Source organism: Planococcus citri, chromosome 1 (genome assembly GCF_950023065.1).
Source record: "Planococcus citri chromosome 1, ihPlaCitr1.1, whole genome shotgun sequence".
Taxonomy (NCBI): Eukaryota; Metazoa; Arthropoda; class Insecta; order Hemiptera; family Pseudococcidae; genus Planococcus; species Planococcus citri.
In genome coordinates, this window is record NC_088677.1 from 71,037,397 (window position 1) to 71,057,421 (window position 20,025).

A 20,025-nucleotide genomic window follows, 5' to 3' on the forward strand; every position below is an offset into this window, starting at 1 on the left:
AGAAAAGTAAAATCTTGTTTGATTTTCTGTTGAAGAAAAAAAAACAACATTTTACGAACAGATTCCGAATTTCTGGATAATTTTTTTGCCTAGCTAATTTGCAAGCAGACTGGCAGAGAACTTTAATTTACATTGTTCTTATGGGGATTTTATCGATTTTCTTAATTCTCTAGTTCTAGCTCTCATTGTCAGAATCACAGACTGAAATTGATTGCAATTTGAAATATGTACAAGTTCTAGAAAGTTTGCACAAACTAGTGTATGCTTCACTTTTTTAAAAATATAATTAAAATCAAATTCAACTATTTTTTTTCAACAGAATTAAAAATTAAATTTTTTTGGAATTTTTAATTACTGTCCAAATTTTTCAAGCATACTTTTTTATATTTTCAACGAACAATGAACTACCTACAGAATATAAATTTTGAGATGCACAGGCACAGACTAACACAGAAATGGTAATATAATAGCAATTTACACAAGCCCCAGAAAGCCCCGAAAAGCCCTAATCACAGTTCGGGTTTCGGGGCTCACGTTTGGGGTTTGGTATTCAGAAAAAAGGTACCGGGCTTTGGGCCAGGGCTTTGCAGGTTAAAGTTTTTTTTAAGGTTTTGGGACTTGGACATTTGGGCTTCAAGGAAATCTTCGGGGCTTTTTCGGGTTTCAGGTTCTGGACTCTGGTCCTGGGCCGGGCCTCATCCCTGCATTGGCCTAGCAGATTCTAGTGGATTTTAAATCTGCCAAAAATAACAAAATCCAGATTCTCGAAAATCTGCCAAAATCCGTGTAAAAAATTAAAAAAAAAAAAAGTAAAACTAAAAACAAATTTAATTAACAATTAACATAGCATAGACAAAGACATTGTCGTTGCTGAAAGAACTGAACCTAGATAGAATTTACCAATTACCATTTAGGTTCAGACAAGAGGTGAAATATTTCATTTCATTTTAGTAAAAGCGGAGTTCGAAAAACAAAACTGTTTTTTTTATTAAAATGTTTTTTTGTTTTAAAATAAAGGCTAAAAATAAATTTAAAAAGTAAAAAACTGAAAATTTTCTATTCGTCGTGGTGGCCTGGCTACACTGATTTTCATCACGCCAGCTCTAAAGCACGGTATATCGGTATCCCTTTTTCGCGAAAATAACCTACTGCTTTCAAAATTTTGATAAAAAAACTCTCTATGCGGAGGTGTTTCTTTTCGACAAGTACCAATCTTTTGCGTCGAGTTATTTCGCGACACACGTATTTTTATTTATTTCTCGTACGCAGGATGCCGGATGCGTCACATGTACGTAGAATGTAGGTAGAAATGATAGGAAATTATCCAGGGAAAGTTTCTGGAAATTTATGAAAGAAATTTCTGGTAACTTTCAAATCAAATCCATAAATTTCCAATAAAAAGTGCTTAATTTTTGCTAATTAAATATTGATAAAGTTTGTTTAAAATGAAGGAAAATTTCAAAAATTTGTGAATAAATGGAAATTTTAAATTTATAAGTTGTAGTTGATAAATGACATTTTCAAATAGACTGTAGTTTTTGTTTTTCAAAATACACTCAAGTATGGGCTAAGTACCTCATATTTTGAAGGAACATAAATTTCCAGTAACTTTCTGGAAAGTTTTCGCAAGTTTCCAAAATATAAATTTCTGATAATTTATCATCTCTGCATGTAGAGCAGTAGAGCACATTCGACCCTTACCAAGTAGATTTTTCTGATTTTTTGATTACCTACTCATTTTAGTTATCTTACTGTTATTTAGCCTATTTCTGAAACAAATTTGAATTTTTATTGTCAATTTGGCATATTATTTTAAGATAGATTTATCACAAGAAAAACGCTTCTACGTCCTACCAAAAAAAAAAGATAAATCTATAGCAGAGCATTTTGGCGTTTTTGTGTAGGCATGTAAATGTTAATTTTTTGATGTTTTGTGATTTCAGCTTTTTCAGCATAACAAAGTTTCAAAAATAGCAGGGATTGGAAAACTGGCTTTGGGATTTGCCAAAATAGTAATACTCGAAATAGTATTTTGGGAAACGGGAACCAGGGATCGCGGAGGGGGGGGGTCTAGTGCCCCCACCTCCAGCTCCGGCTCACAAATTTTTTAAAAAAATACCTCCGGCTCCGGCTCCAGCTCCGGAGATTTTTCATGAGTACCTCCACCTCCACCTCCGGCTCCACTTGAAAAATGTCAAGTACCTCTTGCTCCGGCTCCGGCTCCCGGAGCAAGGTCCAAAAAAGGGTACCCTCCGGGGGGCTCCTGCCCTCCAGCTCCGCCTCCGGAGGTCATGGAGGGGGGGTTTTGAGCCTTCCCCTCCGTCTATTTGAAAAAAAATACCTCCGGCTCCAGCTCCGGCTCCGATTTTTTTTTGTAAGTGCCTCCGCCTCCACCTCCGGCTCCAGTAGAAAAATTTCAAGTACCTCTTGCTCCGGCTCCTGCTCCCGGAGCAAGGCAAAAAAAGGGTACCCTCCGGGGGCCTCCGGGCCTCCACCTCCGCTCCGCTCCGCGATCCCTGTGGGAAACTGGCAATAATTGGCAAAGGGTCAACTTCGAGGTCAACATTTCCACGAAATTTCTCCTGAGAAAATGTGATTTAATTTAATTACTTTTAGTGTACGATTTTTTCTTTTTTCTTCAACATAAAACTCAAAATTGTAGTAAAACGCAGCATTTTAGGGGTAAAATAAAATTACTACAATAAAGTGCATAAAAAAGAACTTGTAGAGCTCAAAATTTCTTATTAAAAACCGGTGGCATTTTTTTTGGTTTGTCATGGCATAACTTTTTGTTGTTGTTTTTTTTTCAAGTTTGGCACATTTTTTTAGCGTACAGCCCATGCATGGTGTCCGGGGAGTGGAGATTGGAGGTACAAACTTCAGATTTGGATACAATACAACCATGACTAAGAAAAAAGGTTATGTGAAGGTGTGACCTATCTTAAAAATTGAAGGGGCAAAATACGTTTTCAAAACCCAAGAGCGAAAATCCAATTTTGACCATTGGGGTCGGTATGAACAAAATGATCTATGCATTATGACTTCCAAAATGAACAAAATTACCTATTATGAATGACTTATGACTTTCTGTCTATATTGCAAATTGAAGGGGCTACAAATGATTTTTAATATTTTTTATTTTTTTTTCAAAAAATCGCAATAAAAAAAATAAATGCGGAAATGAATACTGAATACTAGAATACTACATCAAAAACAAAAAATAAACAACTTTTGTTATGATCATTTTTTTTTCTTACTCTAAAATTTAAAAAGTTTTTGAAGCTCAACAATTTTCGAATTACTAAAAATTTCATTAAATTTACAATTTTTGAGCTTCAAATTCAAAAACTCTTTGAATTTTGGAGTAAGAAAAAAAATTATCATAACAAAATTTTGTTCATTTTTTGACGTGAAGTAATATTCATTTCCTTTTCCGCATTTTATTATTTTCATCGCGATTTTTAAAAAATATTAAAAATCATTTTGTAGCCCCTTCAATGCCCCCATGATCAAATTTGGATTTCTTTCTGGTCTTGGATTTATGAAAACGTATTTTGCTTTTTGCTCCTTCAATTTCCGAGATAGGCAACTTGTTTATCTTACGAGAGCCTTACGTTTTTTTTTACCCAGTAAGCACAAGCAGTAAGATCCAAATCTAAAGTTTGAACTACCACTCCTCGGACACCTTGTACCTATATGAATTATAAATTGTCCACATTTCCACAAAATCGCTGAAAAGTGATCAATATTCAATTTAATTTTCACTTTTCAGCCATTTTTCAGCTTTATCTTGGCATAAAAATTTTGTTCAACTTGGCCACACTGTCGGCATCTCTGTGCAAAATGATAAGAAAAATCAGAATGGTCAATGAATAAATGAAAATTCCGATGCAATTTATAACTAAATCTTGTCATTTAAAAACGGATATTTCTTTTAAATTACCCTGTGATGCAGTTTTTGCTTTAAACGATGGCTCAAGGTATCGAAACAAGTGAATTTTGGAAACCCAAAGTGAATGGTTTCAATAGCCATTTCGTTAGCAATGTTTGTCGATTATGTGCCAATATTTGTGATAATTTAGTGCCTATTTTTGATAAAATAAACGATAAAGGGAGTATTTATTCGAAACTGAAGAAATGCCTTCCTTCCATTTCGGTAAGTTAACAACTTATTGTAAAAATCATGTAGCGAATTCTCACTGTTAAGTCGTCGTTCATCGTCCAACTGATTGTTTGCAGGTACTCGAGAACGATAATAAACCGAAACAGATCTGTTTGGAATGTATCTCGAAGCTGGAATTATGTTTCTCTTTCATCGAAATGTCGTTAGATGCAGATTGCAAATTCGAAGCCGCATTACAAAGTCGTTCAGCTCCACAGATACATGTTGTGGATGATAACTTATTGACCAAGGCATTGGTGAGTATGTTTTCAGAGTGGTAATTAGACAATGATCGAATTCCTTTACCGATCGTTTTATATTTATAGGACTTTTCGTGGCTGCAAGTTAAATCAGAATCGTTGTGGAATGATATAAAACATGATTCAGCCGAAATAACTAAAAGTGATCAAAAAATACCTCACGTTTTAGTACCTGAAATACAAAACCAAGTGTTTCAGCAACAAAAACAATACCAACAAGTAGTTCAACTTCCTGCTGCGGCCTCGAACCAATACCCAGTGCAAGATGGATCGAATTTAGGAATCGTTTTAAATAAACAGGATATTAATCATAATATATTACCTGGTGTAATCGTTCCAGATGGTATATCTTCTCAAGATCTCATTCTTCTTGTAGAGCTAAAATGCAAAGATAACGCTTCCGTTTCGCTAGTCAAGAAAAATCAACCTAGCTTGGAAATTCGTAGTAAACCCCCCGAACTGAATAATTATCAGACCAAAATCATGGATACCGGAGGTAACATAAGAGTCGTTAATGTTTCCGATTTCGAGGGTAAATTTAACGGCAATCAGTCTGGTAAAATGGCATCATTCGTGAACGATAACGCTACCGCAGCTTCTCTTTTAAAAGCTCTCGAAACCGAAGTTCTCAACGGGGTTATTAAATTAGAAAATCTGGATGGTGAAAGTGTAACGTTGAACGAACCGTTGAAAACTGAATCTGATACGAACTACAAAGATAATTCCGTCGCGTCTACATCGAGTGTTGATTCGATCAAGTGAGTATTTTTTCAAACGTTTTTATCGCAACGATATAGTATTTTAATGAAAGAATTATTACCGTGTTACAGGGCAGCTAGTTCTACCCAGCCGTCAGTGACTCGTGATTTCGAATGTAACGTTTGCGGTAAACTATTCTCCAGACGTAATCGATTAAATGCTCATCTGGCTAGACACAGTTCAGTACGACCACATTCGTGCGATAAATGCGATCAGCGTTTCATTACTCGTTGGGATCTCACCCTTCATTTACGTATACATTCCGGCGTATTCTCGTGCGAATACTGCGGTAAAGCGTTTCCAGCCAAAGGTAAGCTGGAACGACATCGAAGAACCCATACCGGCGAACGTCCATTCCCTTGTGACTTGTGTAGTAAAGCTTTCAGTGAAAAACGAAACTTGGAGAATCATTTGAAGACTCATGCTGCCGCAGAAGCGCGCAAAGCAGCTAATACTAATAGCATATGTTTAGGCTGCGGGTGTTCCATTATCAATAATGGTACAACCCCGTTAAAATCTAAATGCGAAACGTGCGAGAAAAAAGATTTTTTTAACGCGTTCGTAGACTCGAATACGAACCTTTCTACTCAATGTGATTTGAATTTGACCAAGTATCAAAGTGATCAGCAAAATCTCGCCAATTCCAGTACCACTTCTAATACACTTTCGAACTTCTTGAAAACCTAATTACTGTACCATACGTACGGTTACTTACTCGATCATCGTCGTTCGAACGAGATGGTAAAATTTCATCTACGCGTGTATCGACTCATTCCTGTGAAAATAACTTCGAAAAATGGTAACATTGCTCAATTTATTCATTGCAGCAGGGTTTTGCTCAGCGAGTTGCCTTATCCGATTTAGGATTAATTTTTTATTTCATATCAATGTTACCAGTATTGTTCCGTTTCCGTTCCGTAAACAGGCAGGAAATCGAACTACCGACCACAGTTACTCTTAAAAGAGATCTCATTCTTAAAACAAAACAATTTACCCATCAATTTTGTATTTTTTTTCTCCTTATCGATTTAAGATTATTTAAAAATATTTTTGTTTCTTTTTTTTTACATCGTTTATGAGAATAGCCTACTTGTTTTTAAGTTTCCTTTTTACGTTGATTAGTCACATTATTTTTATATACTCGATGGAAGATATATTTTATTTAAACGCATTTGTATCGTTAATTATTTATTTGTCGTTAAGGTTTTATATATGTTACATATTGATTATGTGTCTGCAAATTCGATGATAAGTGGGAAATTTATAAGAGCAAGGCTGTGTTTAGAGTGTGTGATAATTTGGAAATAGCTTGTCAATTATCTTTATATGCGAACAAGTTTGGATTAATGTGAATTGTGAACTTTCATGTTGCATATAGTGTGATGTTTTATTACGATATACTTATTATTACCAATATTTTGTTTTTGTTATTTTTATAGAAAGCTTTTTGTTTTGGGATGTGTAGCTAGGGTAGCTTCACCGTCCAGAGGAAAAAAATTGGATTTGTTCGGCTCTGAATTTTTATGTAATCTGATCAAAACCTCAGATCTAATTAGATCGAAGGAATATCCAGATTTGAACTGACGATCTAATCAAACGTGTTCAATTAAATCTTATCATATCCAATCAAGTTTACTCTGTTTGATTTGAACTGATCGAATCCGATCAAATTCAAAACTCAGAACTCTTGATTTCATCAGATCTGGCCAGATCAAATTCAATCCAGGGAATGTCCAGATCTGATCAAATCCAATAATTTTCCACTGGTCAAGTGTGCATTTTATTCATTAACTTGTTCGGGTCAAATGTTTTATTTTTATTTTGCTAATTTTTCAATTGTTTTAATGTTTTTTGAGATATAATCTTGTATTTTACTTTCGTTGAGGGACTGTTGATGTTATTACTTTGGAACGTAAATATAATCGTTTATTTTATGTACGTTTTAGTATAATTTTTTCGTACATGATTCAACTGGTAGGTAGGAACTTGGAAGGGATCTTGTTTTTGTTTAATGGGAAGATGTCGACTGATTTATTCAGGTGTAAAATGCTCAGTGGAAATGATAATCACTGCACACTTGTTTAATAACATTCCAACACAAGCTGAAGCTGAACGAAACAGAAAGTGTTGCGAACATTGTGAGATGAACTAGGCTTGTTTTTTGATATTTTTACAGCACGGCGCCACTGGCTCAGCATTAAGGCCACCCATCTGTAACGGCCTTCATCGCCTAGTTTTCCCCACCCTTCGCCTTTCACCACCAAACGAGCGTGTTTGTGTAAGTTATCTGTTATCTATCTGGTTAACGAATATTTTGCGAAGTTACGTTGTACTGTAGCATGGCGTAGGTTTTCTGAAATGTATTGTATCGTTGAGACTCGAATGTTTGAAATCAAATCAAGAAAAACGAACCAAAAATCATCGTAACGTCAGGTAAACGTCACAGTATTCGGCGTTTTGTTGGTTTTATTACTCATAAGTGTCATACAGCTGCGTTCATTTTGGCAGTTAGATTCAAACTTGATTGATTGAAGGCTACCGATATAGTTTGAAACGATGGGAAAACGTAACGATACCAGGTGAGTGATTACTCTATACTAATTACATTACAAAATCTCCAATTCGATAACTAAACTTTATGTATTTGACTTATGCTAACAGTTCGTCCGAAGAAGACTACGTTGTCGAACGAGTCGTTGGTAAAAAAATATGCAGAGGTAAAACGTATTATCGAATCAAATGGTTGGGCTATCCGGAAGAACAAAACACCTGGGAACCTCTGAAAAACTGCACCGGAGCTTTATCGCTGATACGCGAATTCGAAGCAAATTACGAACAAAACGACGACGAACAGGAACAGTCCAGATCACGGAGCAGATCACGAAACGATGCTGTAAAGCGGAAATCAAAATCAAGTTACCAGAAACCCGACGTCTACGAAACAAGTAAACAATTCGAAGGGTTAATTATCGATTTAGATGACATGACTGGTAGTAAATTAGTACCACAGCTCCACATTGTAAGGAGTGATGCAGACACGCCTTCTGCCGATAGGAACGACGATGGATACAGTTTCAGAAAAGTAATCGACCCGAAGGCAAAAACAACCATACGCCGGTCATCGGAACGTGACTTCGGTGATGAAAAGAATACGAGTTCGTTGGACCAAGATGATGAAACTGTGCCTGAACTTATTGAGCCAGGAACACGCCGGAATGACACTGGTTCTGATCTCAATAACGCATCACCTAATCCGACCAATGGTACGGTCAACGATGACCCAATAGTTCCTTCAATTACGGCTGCTGTTTCGGATACCGATCCGAAGGATGAATTGAAATTACGTTTAAGCAAGTACTGTGATAATGATCTCGAAATTGTCGGACTCGAACCGGTCAAAGGATCAGTTGAGATTGGTATTCGAATTAAACATGACAAGAATGTAGTGTGCAGATTCAGTTCGAAAGAAGTTACCCGACTTTGGCCTCAGCTATATGTGTCGTTCTTAGAGAGCCATATCGTCTTCGAAGATAAGTCTTCTATGTGAAGATTTCGCTTGTTCCGGAGTCGTCTATTTATACGATGGCTATCGACTATGATTGCATTTCATGTCATTATAGAGTACAATTTCGTATTTGTTAATCCAGTGAATTTTCCATTAATTTTTACTTTTGAATGGTATACTCGCTCCGAATGTTTTGGTTAAAGTATCGTTCGATGTTTTCCATGTTTCGTGTGTGTTAATTTTTTTAATATATTTATAATATTTTCGTATCATTTTATTGATCCTATCGAGTATAATATCGATTCGAAATCGCAAGCTGTATAGTAACCAATGATAGGTAAACGTTCTATGTAAGTATTTTGAGTATTCGAGAGTCAAATTCAATACTTAATCGTTCGGCAGAAATGCGAATGCAATTATTTAATGAGTCTTACGACACAATAACAAATACGGTTTTATGTAAAGGTGTGAATTTAATTAACGAAGTCCACGATCAATAATAATTATCATTATCTCGGTCAATTTTACGGATTTATTCTTATAATTAGGCGACGACGGTGGTTTTTTTTTGAGAGATAAGCTCCGAAATGAGTGATTATCTACGTAATCTGTAACATAGAGTTTGTGTTTCTTGCTACTTTGTTTTCTTCAACGTAACATAATTCAGATTTTCAACCTTTACGTAAAGTAAAAATTGCTGGTAAAATCGACATGGAAAGTGATGGTGAATCGGAATCGAGAGAACTGTTTCGAAAATCGCGTACATCTTCGCAGTATAGACCTTCACTCTGCTGGCAAAATATCTCAGTATGGAATAAAGTTAAAACTAGTCAAGGAATTTTTCAAAAAACTCGATACGAAGATGTCCACCTGCTGAGTAATGGTAAATTTCATATTCAATACTTACCTACCAGATTGTGAAGAAATGAGAGAGTAATCAAGTAGGTATCTTAATGTATTTTTTTAGTGAGTGGATTTGTATCTCCTGGATCACTCGTTGCTATCATGGGACCGAGGTGAGTGAATTTTAATCAAATATTGGCCAATAAAATTATGTCAAAAATTGGTAATATTTTCTTGAACCTTTTATTTCTGTTCACAGTGGATCTGGCAAAACTACTTTATTAGCTACGATTAGTTATCGATTAACTGGTAGGTATATCGAAGAGAGCTGCGTATATTTTCTCTTATTATTCAAACAGCTGGAATTACCTACCCATTTGCTGAAATTTGGATTGATTGATGATAACTGAAATTTTCAGAAAGAATAAATGGAAATGTATATTTAAATGGAGATATTACAAGTCGTCCTGAGATGTTGGCGATTTCAGGATTCGTACCACAAGAAGACATATCAGTGGAATCGTTGACTGTTTACGAGCATATGAGTTTTATGGTGAACAAGTTACTTCGAATAATATTCTTGCATGATTTATTCTGATGTATTTACCTAGTTTTGTTCGACATTTTTTTACTCAGGCAATATTAAAAATGGATAAACGAATACCAGAAGTGGACAGATTAAGAAAAATACTCTCGTTGATGAATCAATTAGGTTTGGACGATTGCGGTTCAACTCACTTGAAAACTCTCTCAGGAGGTCAACGTAAAAGATTATCTATTGCTGTTCAAGTATAAACCAATGTTCCTCTGATAATACCTAACTGAACTCAATCACATTTCAATTCAAATTGAAAATTGTACTGATTTTATTTCAGATGCTGACAGATCCGTATATTTTATTCTGCGACGAAGCAACGACCGGATTAGACAGCTCGAATGCTGCGATCGTCATGAAAATCCTGAGGAAATTCTCTTCTCGAGGAAAAATAGTAATTTGCTCCATTCATCAACCTGCCTCCGGTGTTTTTGAACTATTCGACGATGTTTTATTACTCGCAACTGGCGGTAGAGTTTCGTATTTTGGTCCAGTTACCGAAGCTGTAGGATATTTTGAAAGGTACCTACACCTTGCTGAAGTTATTTCGTAGCCTTGTGCGTGAGATTTATTTGAGATGATTATTATAGATTGCAAATGAAGTGTCCCGAGTCTTACAATATTGCCGAGTTCCTCGTCAAAAAGATATCTGTTTCTGTTCCTTCGGATCGTGAAAGAGTTAAAATTCTCTGCGATGTTTACTCGTCATCTCAACAAGCTGCTGATGTGAAGTCTCAAATACAAGCTGCATGTTTTGATAAATATCTGTCATCGGAAGGGGGCCGGGTATCATTCTTAGTCGAACGCAAAGAGGTAAGTACCTACCTAACAATATTCTTAATAATTTTTTGACGACTTGTTAATTGTTTCTTTGTATTTTAGGATTTATTGCTATCGTATCAAAAACACACCTACGTAGATTATAAAAAAACGTAAGATGTTGATTTTTTTAATCTCTGGAAATGAAAGGTATCCTAATGATTTAAATCACATAAAAATCCATGAATGTTTCAGGGAACGAGTGAATTTATTAATACAAATATATTATTTAATTTGGAGAACATTGAAGAATCTCAGTAGAAATTACATCAATAACATAGTTCATTTTTTTGTTTACGTTGTAAGTATTAAAACGAAGTCAGTAAACCCTGGGCCTAATTATAATGGTCACTAACTCATTTCCAAACATATTTATTTTGCCAAAGAGGCAAAGCTGCGTTGTTATTTATGTAGGTAGTTTTTATTTTTACTCGCACTTGTTAACATTTCCTGCTTGGAGATTAAATAGTATGTTAGCGAATAAAAGTAAAAATAAAAACTACCTACATATGTAAATAGAAAGATGACTCGTGAAGCATTTTTTCAGTCTAGACTGAGAAATTAATGTTCTAAATGGTATTTCTTTTATAGAGTGTAGCTTTGATGGTCTCATCAATATATGCTAAAATTGTCCACAACGAGAAAGATAGAGTTCAAAATATTCGAGGATTTATTAATATCACAGTGTTGGAGACCTTATACGAATTTGCCTATTTTGTATTCAATACTTTCCCATCCGAAAGGCACATATTACTGAGGGAGATTCGAGGAAATTTATATACCGTTGAAGCTTACTACATGTCAAAATTCATTTGTAAAGTATGATTTTTTTTTCATATAATATTTACTTATGTTGGAAATAAAGTTTTACAACACAATGTGATGTATTCCAGACACTGTATTCAATTTTTGCTCCACTCGTATTTGTCGGTATAGTGAAATGGATCACAGATACGTTCAATTACCTATCTTACTTGGAGTTAGCCATACCTTTCTGCGTAATCGCTTCGCTTAGCACTGCATATGGTAGGTTGTTCGATTATTTTATTTGCAAAAAATAGATAGGTATTAACTAATGATTTGGTGTAAATTTTCTGAAAATTTCTCTCAGGGTGTATGTTATCAGCTGTTTTTGACAATGTACCTACAATGATGGCTGTAGCAGTAGCGTATGAGATTCCAGCCTATCTGTTTGCCGGAATTACCTTAAAAATATCGTAAGTAGATTGATATAGGTTAATTTCGATCGAGTAGGTATCTCGTACATATTTAAATGTTTTTCATTCTGAGTTTTGTGTTCGTGTAACTAGGTCGCTTCCTTTTTATTTGAGTTGGATGAAATATTTATCAACATTTTATTACGCTGTTCAATCGGTGACAGTATTAGAATGGAAAAGTATCGACCTAGGTAAAATCGTTTAGATATTCTTGCTTTATACTGATTTTAGAGATGAATTTTTAAATTAATTTATTCAATTTCTTGCCTCGATTAGAAAATATTAAACGTTTCAATTTAACGGAGAATGATCCTGCAGCTTTTCACAGCTTAGAGATGGTTGCTGAATATGGATATTCAATCATGGATTACAGATACAATTTGTATATTTTGGCAATGCTGATATTTTTATTTCATTTTGTTGCTTATTTATCCACAGCAAAAAAAAGTAAAGGACAAGGTGCTTATTAGATATTACTATGTAAAGATTATGATGGGTTTTGTATTTGTTTTGATGTCGTGTTAGTAAAGTCTTTCACTTTTTTGTACCTACCTATTGAATTTTATTCCTCTTTGTTATTAATCTACAATTAATCTTTGAATAAACATTTTATGCTCCTCATCGAGGAAAATTTTCGTGTACCTACCTATTACTGACAGAAAAATTTCAGTAATGGTTGAAAAGATTACAAATTTTTTTCATGTGTCACACTCCGATTTGAACGGTACCACGATTTCTGGAAAGAGCATAGTATAAAACCCCCAAAACCCAATTTTCAGCTGCCCAAGTTCATTTTTCGATTTTTGGCCAATTTTTGAAAATTCAAAATTTACTGTTTTTGGCGATTTATGCTTTTTTTTAAAAGTACGTACTTGATCAGTAAAAATGGTCAAAATAAGTCCCAAAACTAATATTAATTACCCAAGTCCAAATTTCACCATTTCCAGCCATTCTGGAGCCTCCAGCGCGATTTTTCAATTTCTCCAGAATTTTGAATTTGCTCCAGAAGGCGTTAATATGAAGTTGTTTGGCTAAAAATCGAGTTGTGTATTATACTCGACCTGTTTAACGAGTTTATCTACATTTGAGCCGATTTTGGGAATGACCCCTCAAGAGTGGGTTTTTGACAAAAAATCAAAAAAATCAAAAAATAACAGTTTTTGAGAAATTTTTTGAAATTTGCGCGAATCGCTGGATTTTTTCATGGACTAACCCCAGGAGCGCAAATTCTACTATTTCCAGCCATTTTGGGGCGAGAGTGACACCTCAAAAAACCACTCATGAGGTGTCACTCTCAAAATCGGCTCAAATGTGGATAAACTCGTTTAACAGGTCGAGTGTAATATACAACTCGATTTTTAGCTGCCCAACTGCATATTCACGCGTTCTTGAGCAAATTCAAAATTCTGGAGAAATTGAAAATCGTGCTGGAGGCTTCAGAATGGCTGGAAATTGTAAAATTTTGATTTGGGGGGAGGTTATGTTACGGACAAAATACAACGATTCGGGCAAATTTCAAAAATTTCCCCACAAACGGGAAACTTTTGATTTTTTGGATTTTTTTAATTTTGAAAAAAGCTGGTCAAAAACCCACTCTTGAGGGGTCACTCCCAAAATCGGCTCAAATGTAGATAAACTCGTTAAACAGGTCGAGTATAATACACAACTCGATTTTTAGCCAAACAACTTCATATTCACGCCTTCTGGAGCAAATTCAAAATTCTGGAGAAATTGAAAAATCGCGCTGGAGGCTCCAGAATGGCTGGAAATGGTGAAATTTGGACTTGGGTAATTAATATTAGTTTTGGGACTTATTTTGACCATTTTTACTGATCAAGTACGTACTTTTTTAAAAAAATGCATAAATCTCCAAAAACAGTCAATTTTGAATTTTCAAAAATTCGCCAAAAATCGAAAAATGAACTTGGGCAGCTGAAAATTTGGTTTTGTGGGTTTTAGACTATGCTCTTTCCAAAAATCGCGGTCCCGTTCAAATCGGAGTGTGACAGCTCAAGACACGCTCAAGAGGTTCCCTTGTTAGTATATTTTTTTTATTACCTACTTTATTTCAATTACATAAATTTTTCTTTTAATATTTAACTTATTTTTATTAAATTCAAATTATAAAAAAAATATAATATTATCAACTATTTTATTTATTAGATGATTTTTTTCAAGAACGAATCTGAAGTGGGAGGTTTGGGGCCAAGTACTCTATATTTATCATTTTTTTCATTTCAAGTCGTTAATTCTTTTCAACTTCTTTAATTGATTTTTTAAAAAAAGTACTTAATACTTACTGACTTCAGCTTAGAAATGGAGGAGGGGGAGGAGGAGGTTAGAAATGGTTTCAGGTTATTTTTGATCACATTTCATTCAAGTTCAATTTCTCATTGAAAAAGAATTGGAATTGAATAAAGTGCTTTTTTAAATTACGTTTTGATTTCAATATTTCTTGAGCCTCATTTTATAGCTATGTTATGACGCCACCTCTTGAAAATAATTGATGATTAGACAACGGATATTTGAAAAGCAATCCAAAACAAACGAATTTGTGCTTAAAACACATTTAAAATAGTTTTAAACGAGAAAAATACGTTTCAAAACAAAGAGAAAAAAAACTTTTTAAATAAGTTTTTGTACAATTCTGCCTGTAAGTGCACAAAATACCCATTTTTCAACTTATTTAAAATTTTAACCAAAAATATGAATTGAGGCTCGACTTCTGCTCAGATCTGGGGAGGGGGGAGGGTTCGAAATGAGTTTCAGGTTATTTTTGATCACATCGTGAAAAGATAATTAAAATTCGAAGAAAAAACCCATCGCAAACGTTTCATACTTTTTATTAACTGATTTTTATAAAATGTACAATAATAATATTATAATTTAAAATTACATTATACGAACACAAAATACAACATAGAAATTTAATGGAAGCAGTTTTAAGATTTAAAACCAATTCAAAAAAAAAAACAAACATCGTAAGCTCTATACATATAATTATTACGTTAACTCATGTATTCATTTTTTTGGTTTTTATATTTTTTTCATTTTTTTAACATTTTTCTTAACACGAGAGAATAAAAATTTCGAATTTTCGACGAACGATATTTACACACAACGCGTTACAGTGATCACATAACGAAGTAAAACTTACCGAATAATAAAAAAAAAGAGGAGAAAAAAGTCGAAAAAAAAAGAAAAGAAAAAAACGCTCAACGAAAAATGATTAATAAAAAAACATGGTTATTGTTTTTTTTATTTTTTTAGATTTTCTTAATACGATTATTGAACATAACGGGGAGTTTTAAAAAGATCGAGATCGATCGCAGAACAAATAAAAATACAGGCGAAGCCTTATTACCGGGAAAAGACAAATAGTTTCGATTACAATACATAGTCGATCTCGTCGCGCGCGTCCTCTAGCTAAAAGTTGAATGAAAATCGCGAAAAAATAAAGCGCCTTACTTTGATTGTCAATTGTCAATATAAATATCATTCAATTACCAAAAAAGTGGATATGTGCTCAAAAATTACGAGTATAGTAAGCATATTATTGCGTAATGTAGTACGAGAGTAACAATAACAAACAATGAAAGACAACGGTCTTCAATATAGTATCTTTAAAAACTTACATAGCCTAAAAGCGTATAGGTATGTATCTTACTACAAGTAACAAACTAATAAATCATATCGTAAGTAAACCTGATTGATGATCGTTCACGTTTTCCGGAAGAACGAACCGAGAATTTTTCATAAATTACGAATGTTTCATCACTGGCAGGCAGGAGAGGGGAAAGGGGGAAAGGAGAGAGACGAGACAATACTTTCAGTTTCAGAGATACTACGAGTACACACATAGCTACGTACGGTTAAGAAAAATGATTGTAAAAAAAAGAATATAATACGTCCGGGTATTCTGCAAAATGTATCCCTGCTTACACATACAAACACACACACATACATACATACCAATGTACAACATACATACGATATAACACGACTGCAGCTTGACTAAAACTAATAAGTATCTAACTTGGTCGCGCATCGATGACCGGTATAAGAGGCGAAATTTATTCCAGGTACTCGGGCAGAGGCTGCGTAATACAAGACGAAGGATGCGACCTGCGCATTATTTTTCAAACGAATTAGGAGCTTCGACGGGAGCGTAATCCAATCTGTACTGACCTGTACGAAAAAATAATACATATTAGTATTTTAATATCTAGAGATTGTTCGAACAACGAAATGAAATCGTAGAAAAATATAATCATGGGACTCAATGAATTTTTTTCAATTTGGAGACGTCAAGCTTCGAAAACTGTATTTTGGGATCATGGAAGGGCACCTTTTATTCAAAAATTGGACCGATTGTGGGCACTGAGGGATCGTATTGAAGAAATATACGAATATTCGCACTCAGAACTCTGGAAAACCTTACAAATGATGTGTCACACGTCTTTTAATTTTTTTTTTGAATTTCGATCATGTTTGGGGCCACAGTGGGGCACTCAAAGGGGTCAGATCGAAAAAATAAGTGGATATTTGAGCTCAGGACCTTTGAATCAAAAACAAACGATATGTCACATGAATTTTGAAGTTTTTTCGAATTTGGATCAAAATTATGGACTCCCCCCTCCTCCCAAGGGTGTCCAAATCCTATTTCGAAAATAAGTATGCTAAAAAGAGCATAAAAAAAGATTGCAGTGTAACTTTTACAAATTTTCAAATTTTAGTCTTCAGATTTGGTAAATTATCATCCAAAGTTGAGCTTTCATATTGAAATTTCAGCTTTTGATAATTGATTTTGAATCTTCGATCCATTGTATTCAAGTCCCCGAGACCTGATCTGCACACCATGCAAGTTTAGCCAGCATCGAGAAATGGGCAGTCAAATTTTGTAGTTTAATAAAAACAAGGACCTCTCTCCCCCTCCCCTATGATGCGTAACAATAGATCTATTATTTTACCAAACCATCGCGAGGAACCTAAATACAAAAAAATTGAGCGAAATCAAAGTACTAGACTTCATTTTTGGTTCAAGGTGGCATGCAGGCATGAAACTCACTATTTTATTTTTTTTAGTGACTTAAGTGACTGAAAAATAGCAAAAAAGTGACCAAAAATTTGAAAAAAAGTGACCAAAATTTTAAGAAATGTGAACAAAATATATATTATGTAGCGATCATCGGAGAATTTTTTAGTAACCATCCCCGCCCCCTGCATGGGCGTAGAAAAGTGTTGATGTATACCCAGGGGCGGATGGGGCACTTCGAAGTACCGGGATTTGGCGCCAGTTGCTGATGCGACGCCAGTTTTTTTGGGGCGATGATTGGGGGGAGGGAGTGTGTAACGAACGAATAAAATCATGTGTACTTTTTTTGAATTTTTTTACTTTGAATATTTTAGCCAATGTTGTAATTTTGAGGGAGGTTTAAAAATTTCAAATTCGTCAACTTTTGAGGGAAAAAAACGCAAAAAGTTGCTGATTTTTTTAAAAATTGAACAATTTGACGAAATTGAAATGAGTGTATTAGATCTACATATTTACTGAACTAAATTAGAATTTGTATGCTGAATTAGGTCAACCTATAAGTATGAATTCGTAAAAAGATAGAACAAATTTTTGAAAAATTTACAGGTTTATGACTAAAAAAAAATCCACTTGCACCTACACTAAATTGAGTCAAATAAGTTGAATAAAATAGGTATGAAACGGTGAACATTTTGCCAGAGCGGAGTGAGGGCGAAAATTTTGGAAAATCCAAACTTGAAAGGTGTAAAAAATGTTATTTTCGTTACTGAACATGCAAACTTTGGAGCAGATATCATCTTGGGTCCTATGTCGGAAAGAAAAACAAATTGGCCCGAACGAAGCGAGGGCGAAAGCTTTTGAAAATTTTCATTTCGAGATGCCTAAAAACAAGGTTTTTTAAATGCAAGGAGTTTATTTTTATTTTTTTTAATTTTAGAATTAGAATGATGTTTTTTTAGGAAGTTAATTTTGAAAAAGAAAAGAGAACAAGCTCGAGCGAGGGCGAAAGCTCTTGCAAATTTGTATTTTGAGAAGAGGCATAAAAACGATGTTTTTTAAATGTGAGGATAAAGAGTTTATTTTTCGGCTTTAAAACTTAATTTTTTTTAGAAATTTTCATCTTGATTGTGAAAAATAAAATAAAACAAGCCCGAGCGAAGCGAGGGCAAAAGCTTTCGAAAATTTGTGTTTCAAGAAGTAAAAAATAATATTTTTCTTTTATCAGAGCTACACTTTCAGCACTGCTCCGGTGCCGAATATTTTTCTTTTTTACACGACAAATTGTTAAAAAAGTGACCAAAGTCTTAAAAAAGTGACCAAAGTCACTTTTTTTGGCCATTTTCGCTGAAATAGTGACAAAAAGTGACTTGCACGTGAAATAGTGACAAAGTCACTTTTTAAGTGACCTTGTTTCATGCTTGGAAATGGGCCCTCTGAAAATGGAGAAAAAGGAAGAGGGCGAATGGATGTATTTTTTTAAAAATTTTTGTAATTTGAAGCAAGGTAGAGTCCAAGAAAAAATTTCTAGAATTTTTGTAAAATTTCAAACACCTTCACTTCTTTTTTTATAATTTAATCGGAACCTTCAATATTTTGAGTGAGACAGTGAGATCGATTGATTGATTATATTAAAATGCTATCAAAGGAACTAGGGGCCAACTTTTGATTCGAATGGAACCGTGATTTTTTGGTAAGAGTATGGTGTTTTACCCCCCCCCTCCCCCCAAAAAACAAATTCTGCTACCGAAATTGATTTTTCGATTTTTTTTGGCGAATTTTTAATTATTTAAAATTGACCATTTTTGACGATTTATGAATTTTTAAAAAAAAACAAGTCCACTTAGTAAAAGTAAGACGACTTAGGTCAAAAAATTTCTCTATGGAATTTTTATTTCGGCCAAGGGGGTGGACTCTCCGAAAATAGGAAGGGAAAGGGTCAACTTTTTGTTTCTGAACAATTTTTATTCTTTCGAATGAGGTTCTACATATTTGGTGCAGTTTTGATGAAAATCACAAAAAATTGAATTTGGGGGGTTTTGCGGATCTAATTTTTGAAATTGGAGGGGAGAGAGGGCTCAGAGCAAAATTTTTGATGGTAAACAAGCTGTTCGCAAGACTGAGATGTACAACTTTCGTATTGACAATTTTTCGATGGAGGCCATAGGTACAGAGATAGAACAGGGTGTCTAGCAAAACTCCCAGACAAAAAATCGTGACTTTTTCATGACCTATTTTTACATTTTTACAATGAAAGAACCTCCCCCCACCCCATTAAATAACTTGAAACTGCGAGGATTTTTTTTTAATTTTAGGCAAGTATGGGTATTTTAGTTTTTTTATTTTAAAAATTTTTCAAACACATTTTGATTTTTTTTTACACCCTGTAGAACTATTTTCTGAAAAAGGGGAGGGGTGGACCGGCGTCAGGAACGGGGAGCCTTAAAAAAATGGCACACCGATTAATATTTTCCTAAATATGTCCAAGATTACAATTCAAACATAAAATCACTTTCAAATTTAAAATCATGCGGAATTTTTTCATGAATTTTGGCCAAACAAAGCACTTGAGATATACGCCTGGAAATCGGGCCAAATGGCGATAAACTCTCTTAATATATCAAGAAATAATCTACAATTTCAATTCTAGAGAAATCGAAAATCGCTCTGGAGGCTCCAGAATAACCGGAGATGCACAGTTAATATTAATTTCAAGACAAATTTCCATCATTTTCATCGAATGTGTTTCCTTCTCAAAGAAACACAAATTATTGTCAAAAACGGCCAATTTTGAATTCTTAAAAACTCGAAAAATCAATTTGGATCGCTGAAT

At 34.3% G+C, this 20,025-nt stretch overlaps 4 protein-coding genes across 8 annotated transcripts in view; 3 read left to right on the plus strand and 1 right to left on the minus strand.

Annotated features, from left to right (window-relative positions):
• The first annotated feature begins 3,830 nt into the window (after positions 1-3,830).
• LOC135847227 (zinc finger and SCAN domain-containing protein 12-like) lies at positions 3,831-7,119 on the plus strand. Its single transcript, XM_065366713.1, has 4 exons — positions 3,831-4,156; positions 4,240-4,419; positions 4,489-5,180; positions 5,253-7,119. The coding sequence occupies exons 1-4, from the start codon at positions 3,971-3,973 to the stop codon at positions 5,866-5,868; spliced, it is 1,674 nt and encodes a 557-aa protein (XP_065222785.1). The 5' UTR covers positions 3,831-3,970; the 3' UTR covers positions 5,869-7,119.
• A 287-nt stretch (positions 7,120-7,406) lies between these two features.
• Positions 7,407-8,955, plus strand: LOC135847316 (chromo domain-containing protein rhino-like). The gene is made up of 2 exons (XM_065366819.1): positions 7,407-7,760; positions 7,843-8,955. Exons 1-2 carry the CDS (start codon positions 7,738-7,740, stop codon positions 8,726-8,728), a joined length of 909 nt encoding a protein of 302 aa, XP_065222891.1. The 5' UTR covers positions 7,407-7,737; the 3' UTR covers positions 8,729-8,955.
• A 126-nt stretch (positions 8,956-9,081) lies between these two features.
• LOC135847137 (protein scarlet-like) lies at positions 9,082-14,315 on the plus strand. Its single transcript, XM_065366603.1, has 14 exons — positions 9,082-9,569; positions 9,654-9,702; positions 9,789-9,838; positions 9,949-10,082; positions 10,166-10,318; positions 10,405-10,646; positions 10,715-10,937; positions 11,007-11,056; positions 11,139-11,244; positions 11,535-11,762; positions 11,837-11,969; positions 12,055-12,160; positions 12,254-12,351; positions 12,437-14,315. The coding sequence occupies exons 1-14, from the start codon at positions 9,398-9,400 to the stop codon at positions 12,628-12,630; spliced, it is 1,938 nt and encodes a 645-aa protein (XP_065222675.1). The 5' UTR covers positions 9,082-9,397; the 3' UTR covers positions 12,631-14,315.
• A 713-nt stretch (positions 14,316-15,028) lies between these two features.
• The window catches only part of LOC135847397 (uncharacterized), a 30,693-nt gene continuing 25,696 nt past the window's right edge, over positions 15,029-20,025 (minus strand). For all 5 annotated transcript variants that reach the window (XM_065367260.1, XM_065367178.1, XM_065367096.1 and 2 more), the window contains one exon: positions 15,029-16,348. In XM_065367260.1, coding sequence (XP_065223332.1) covers positions 16,293-16,348 — 56 coding nt within the window. In that variant the 3' untranslated portion in view covers positions 15,029-16,292. The remainder of the gene's footprint in view (positions 16,349-20,025) is intronic.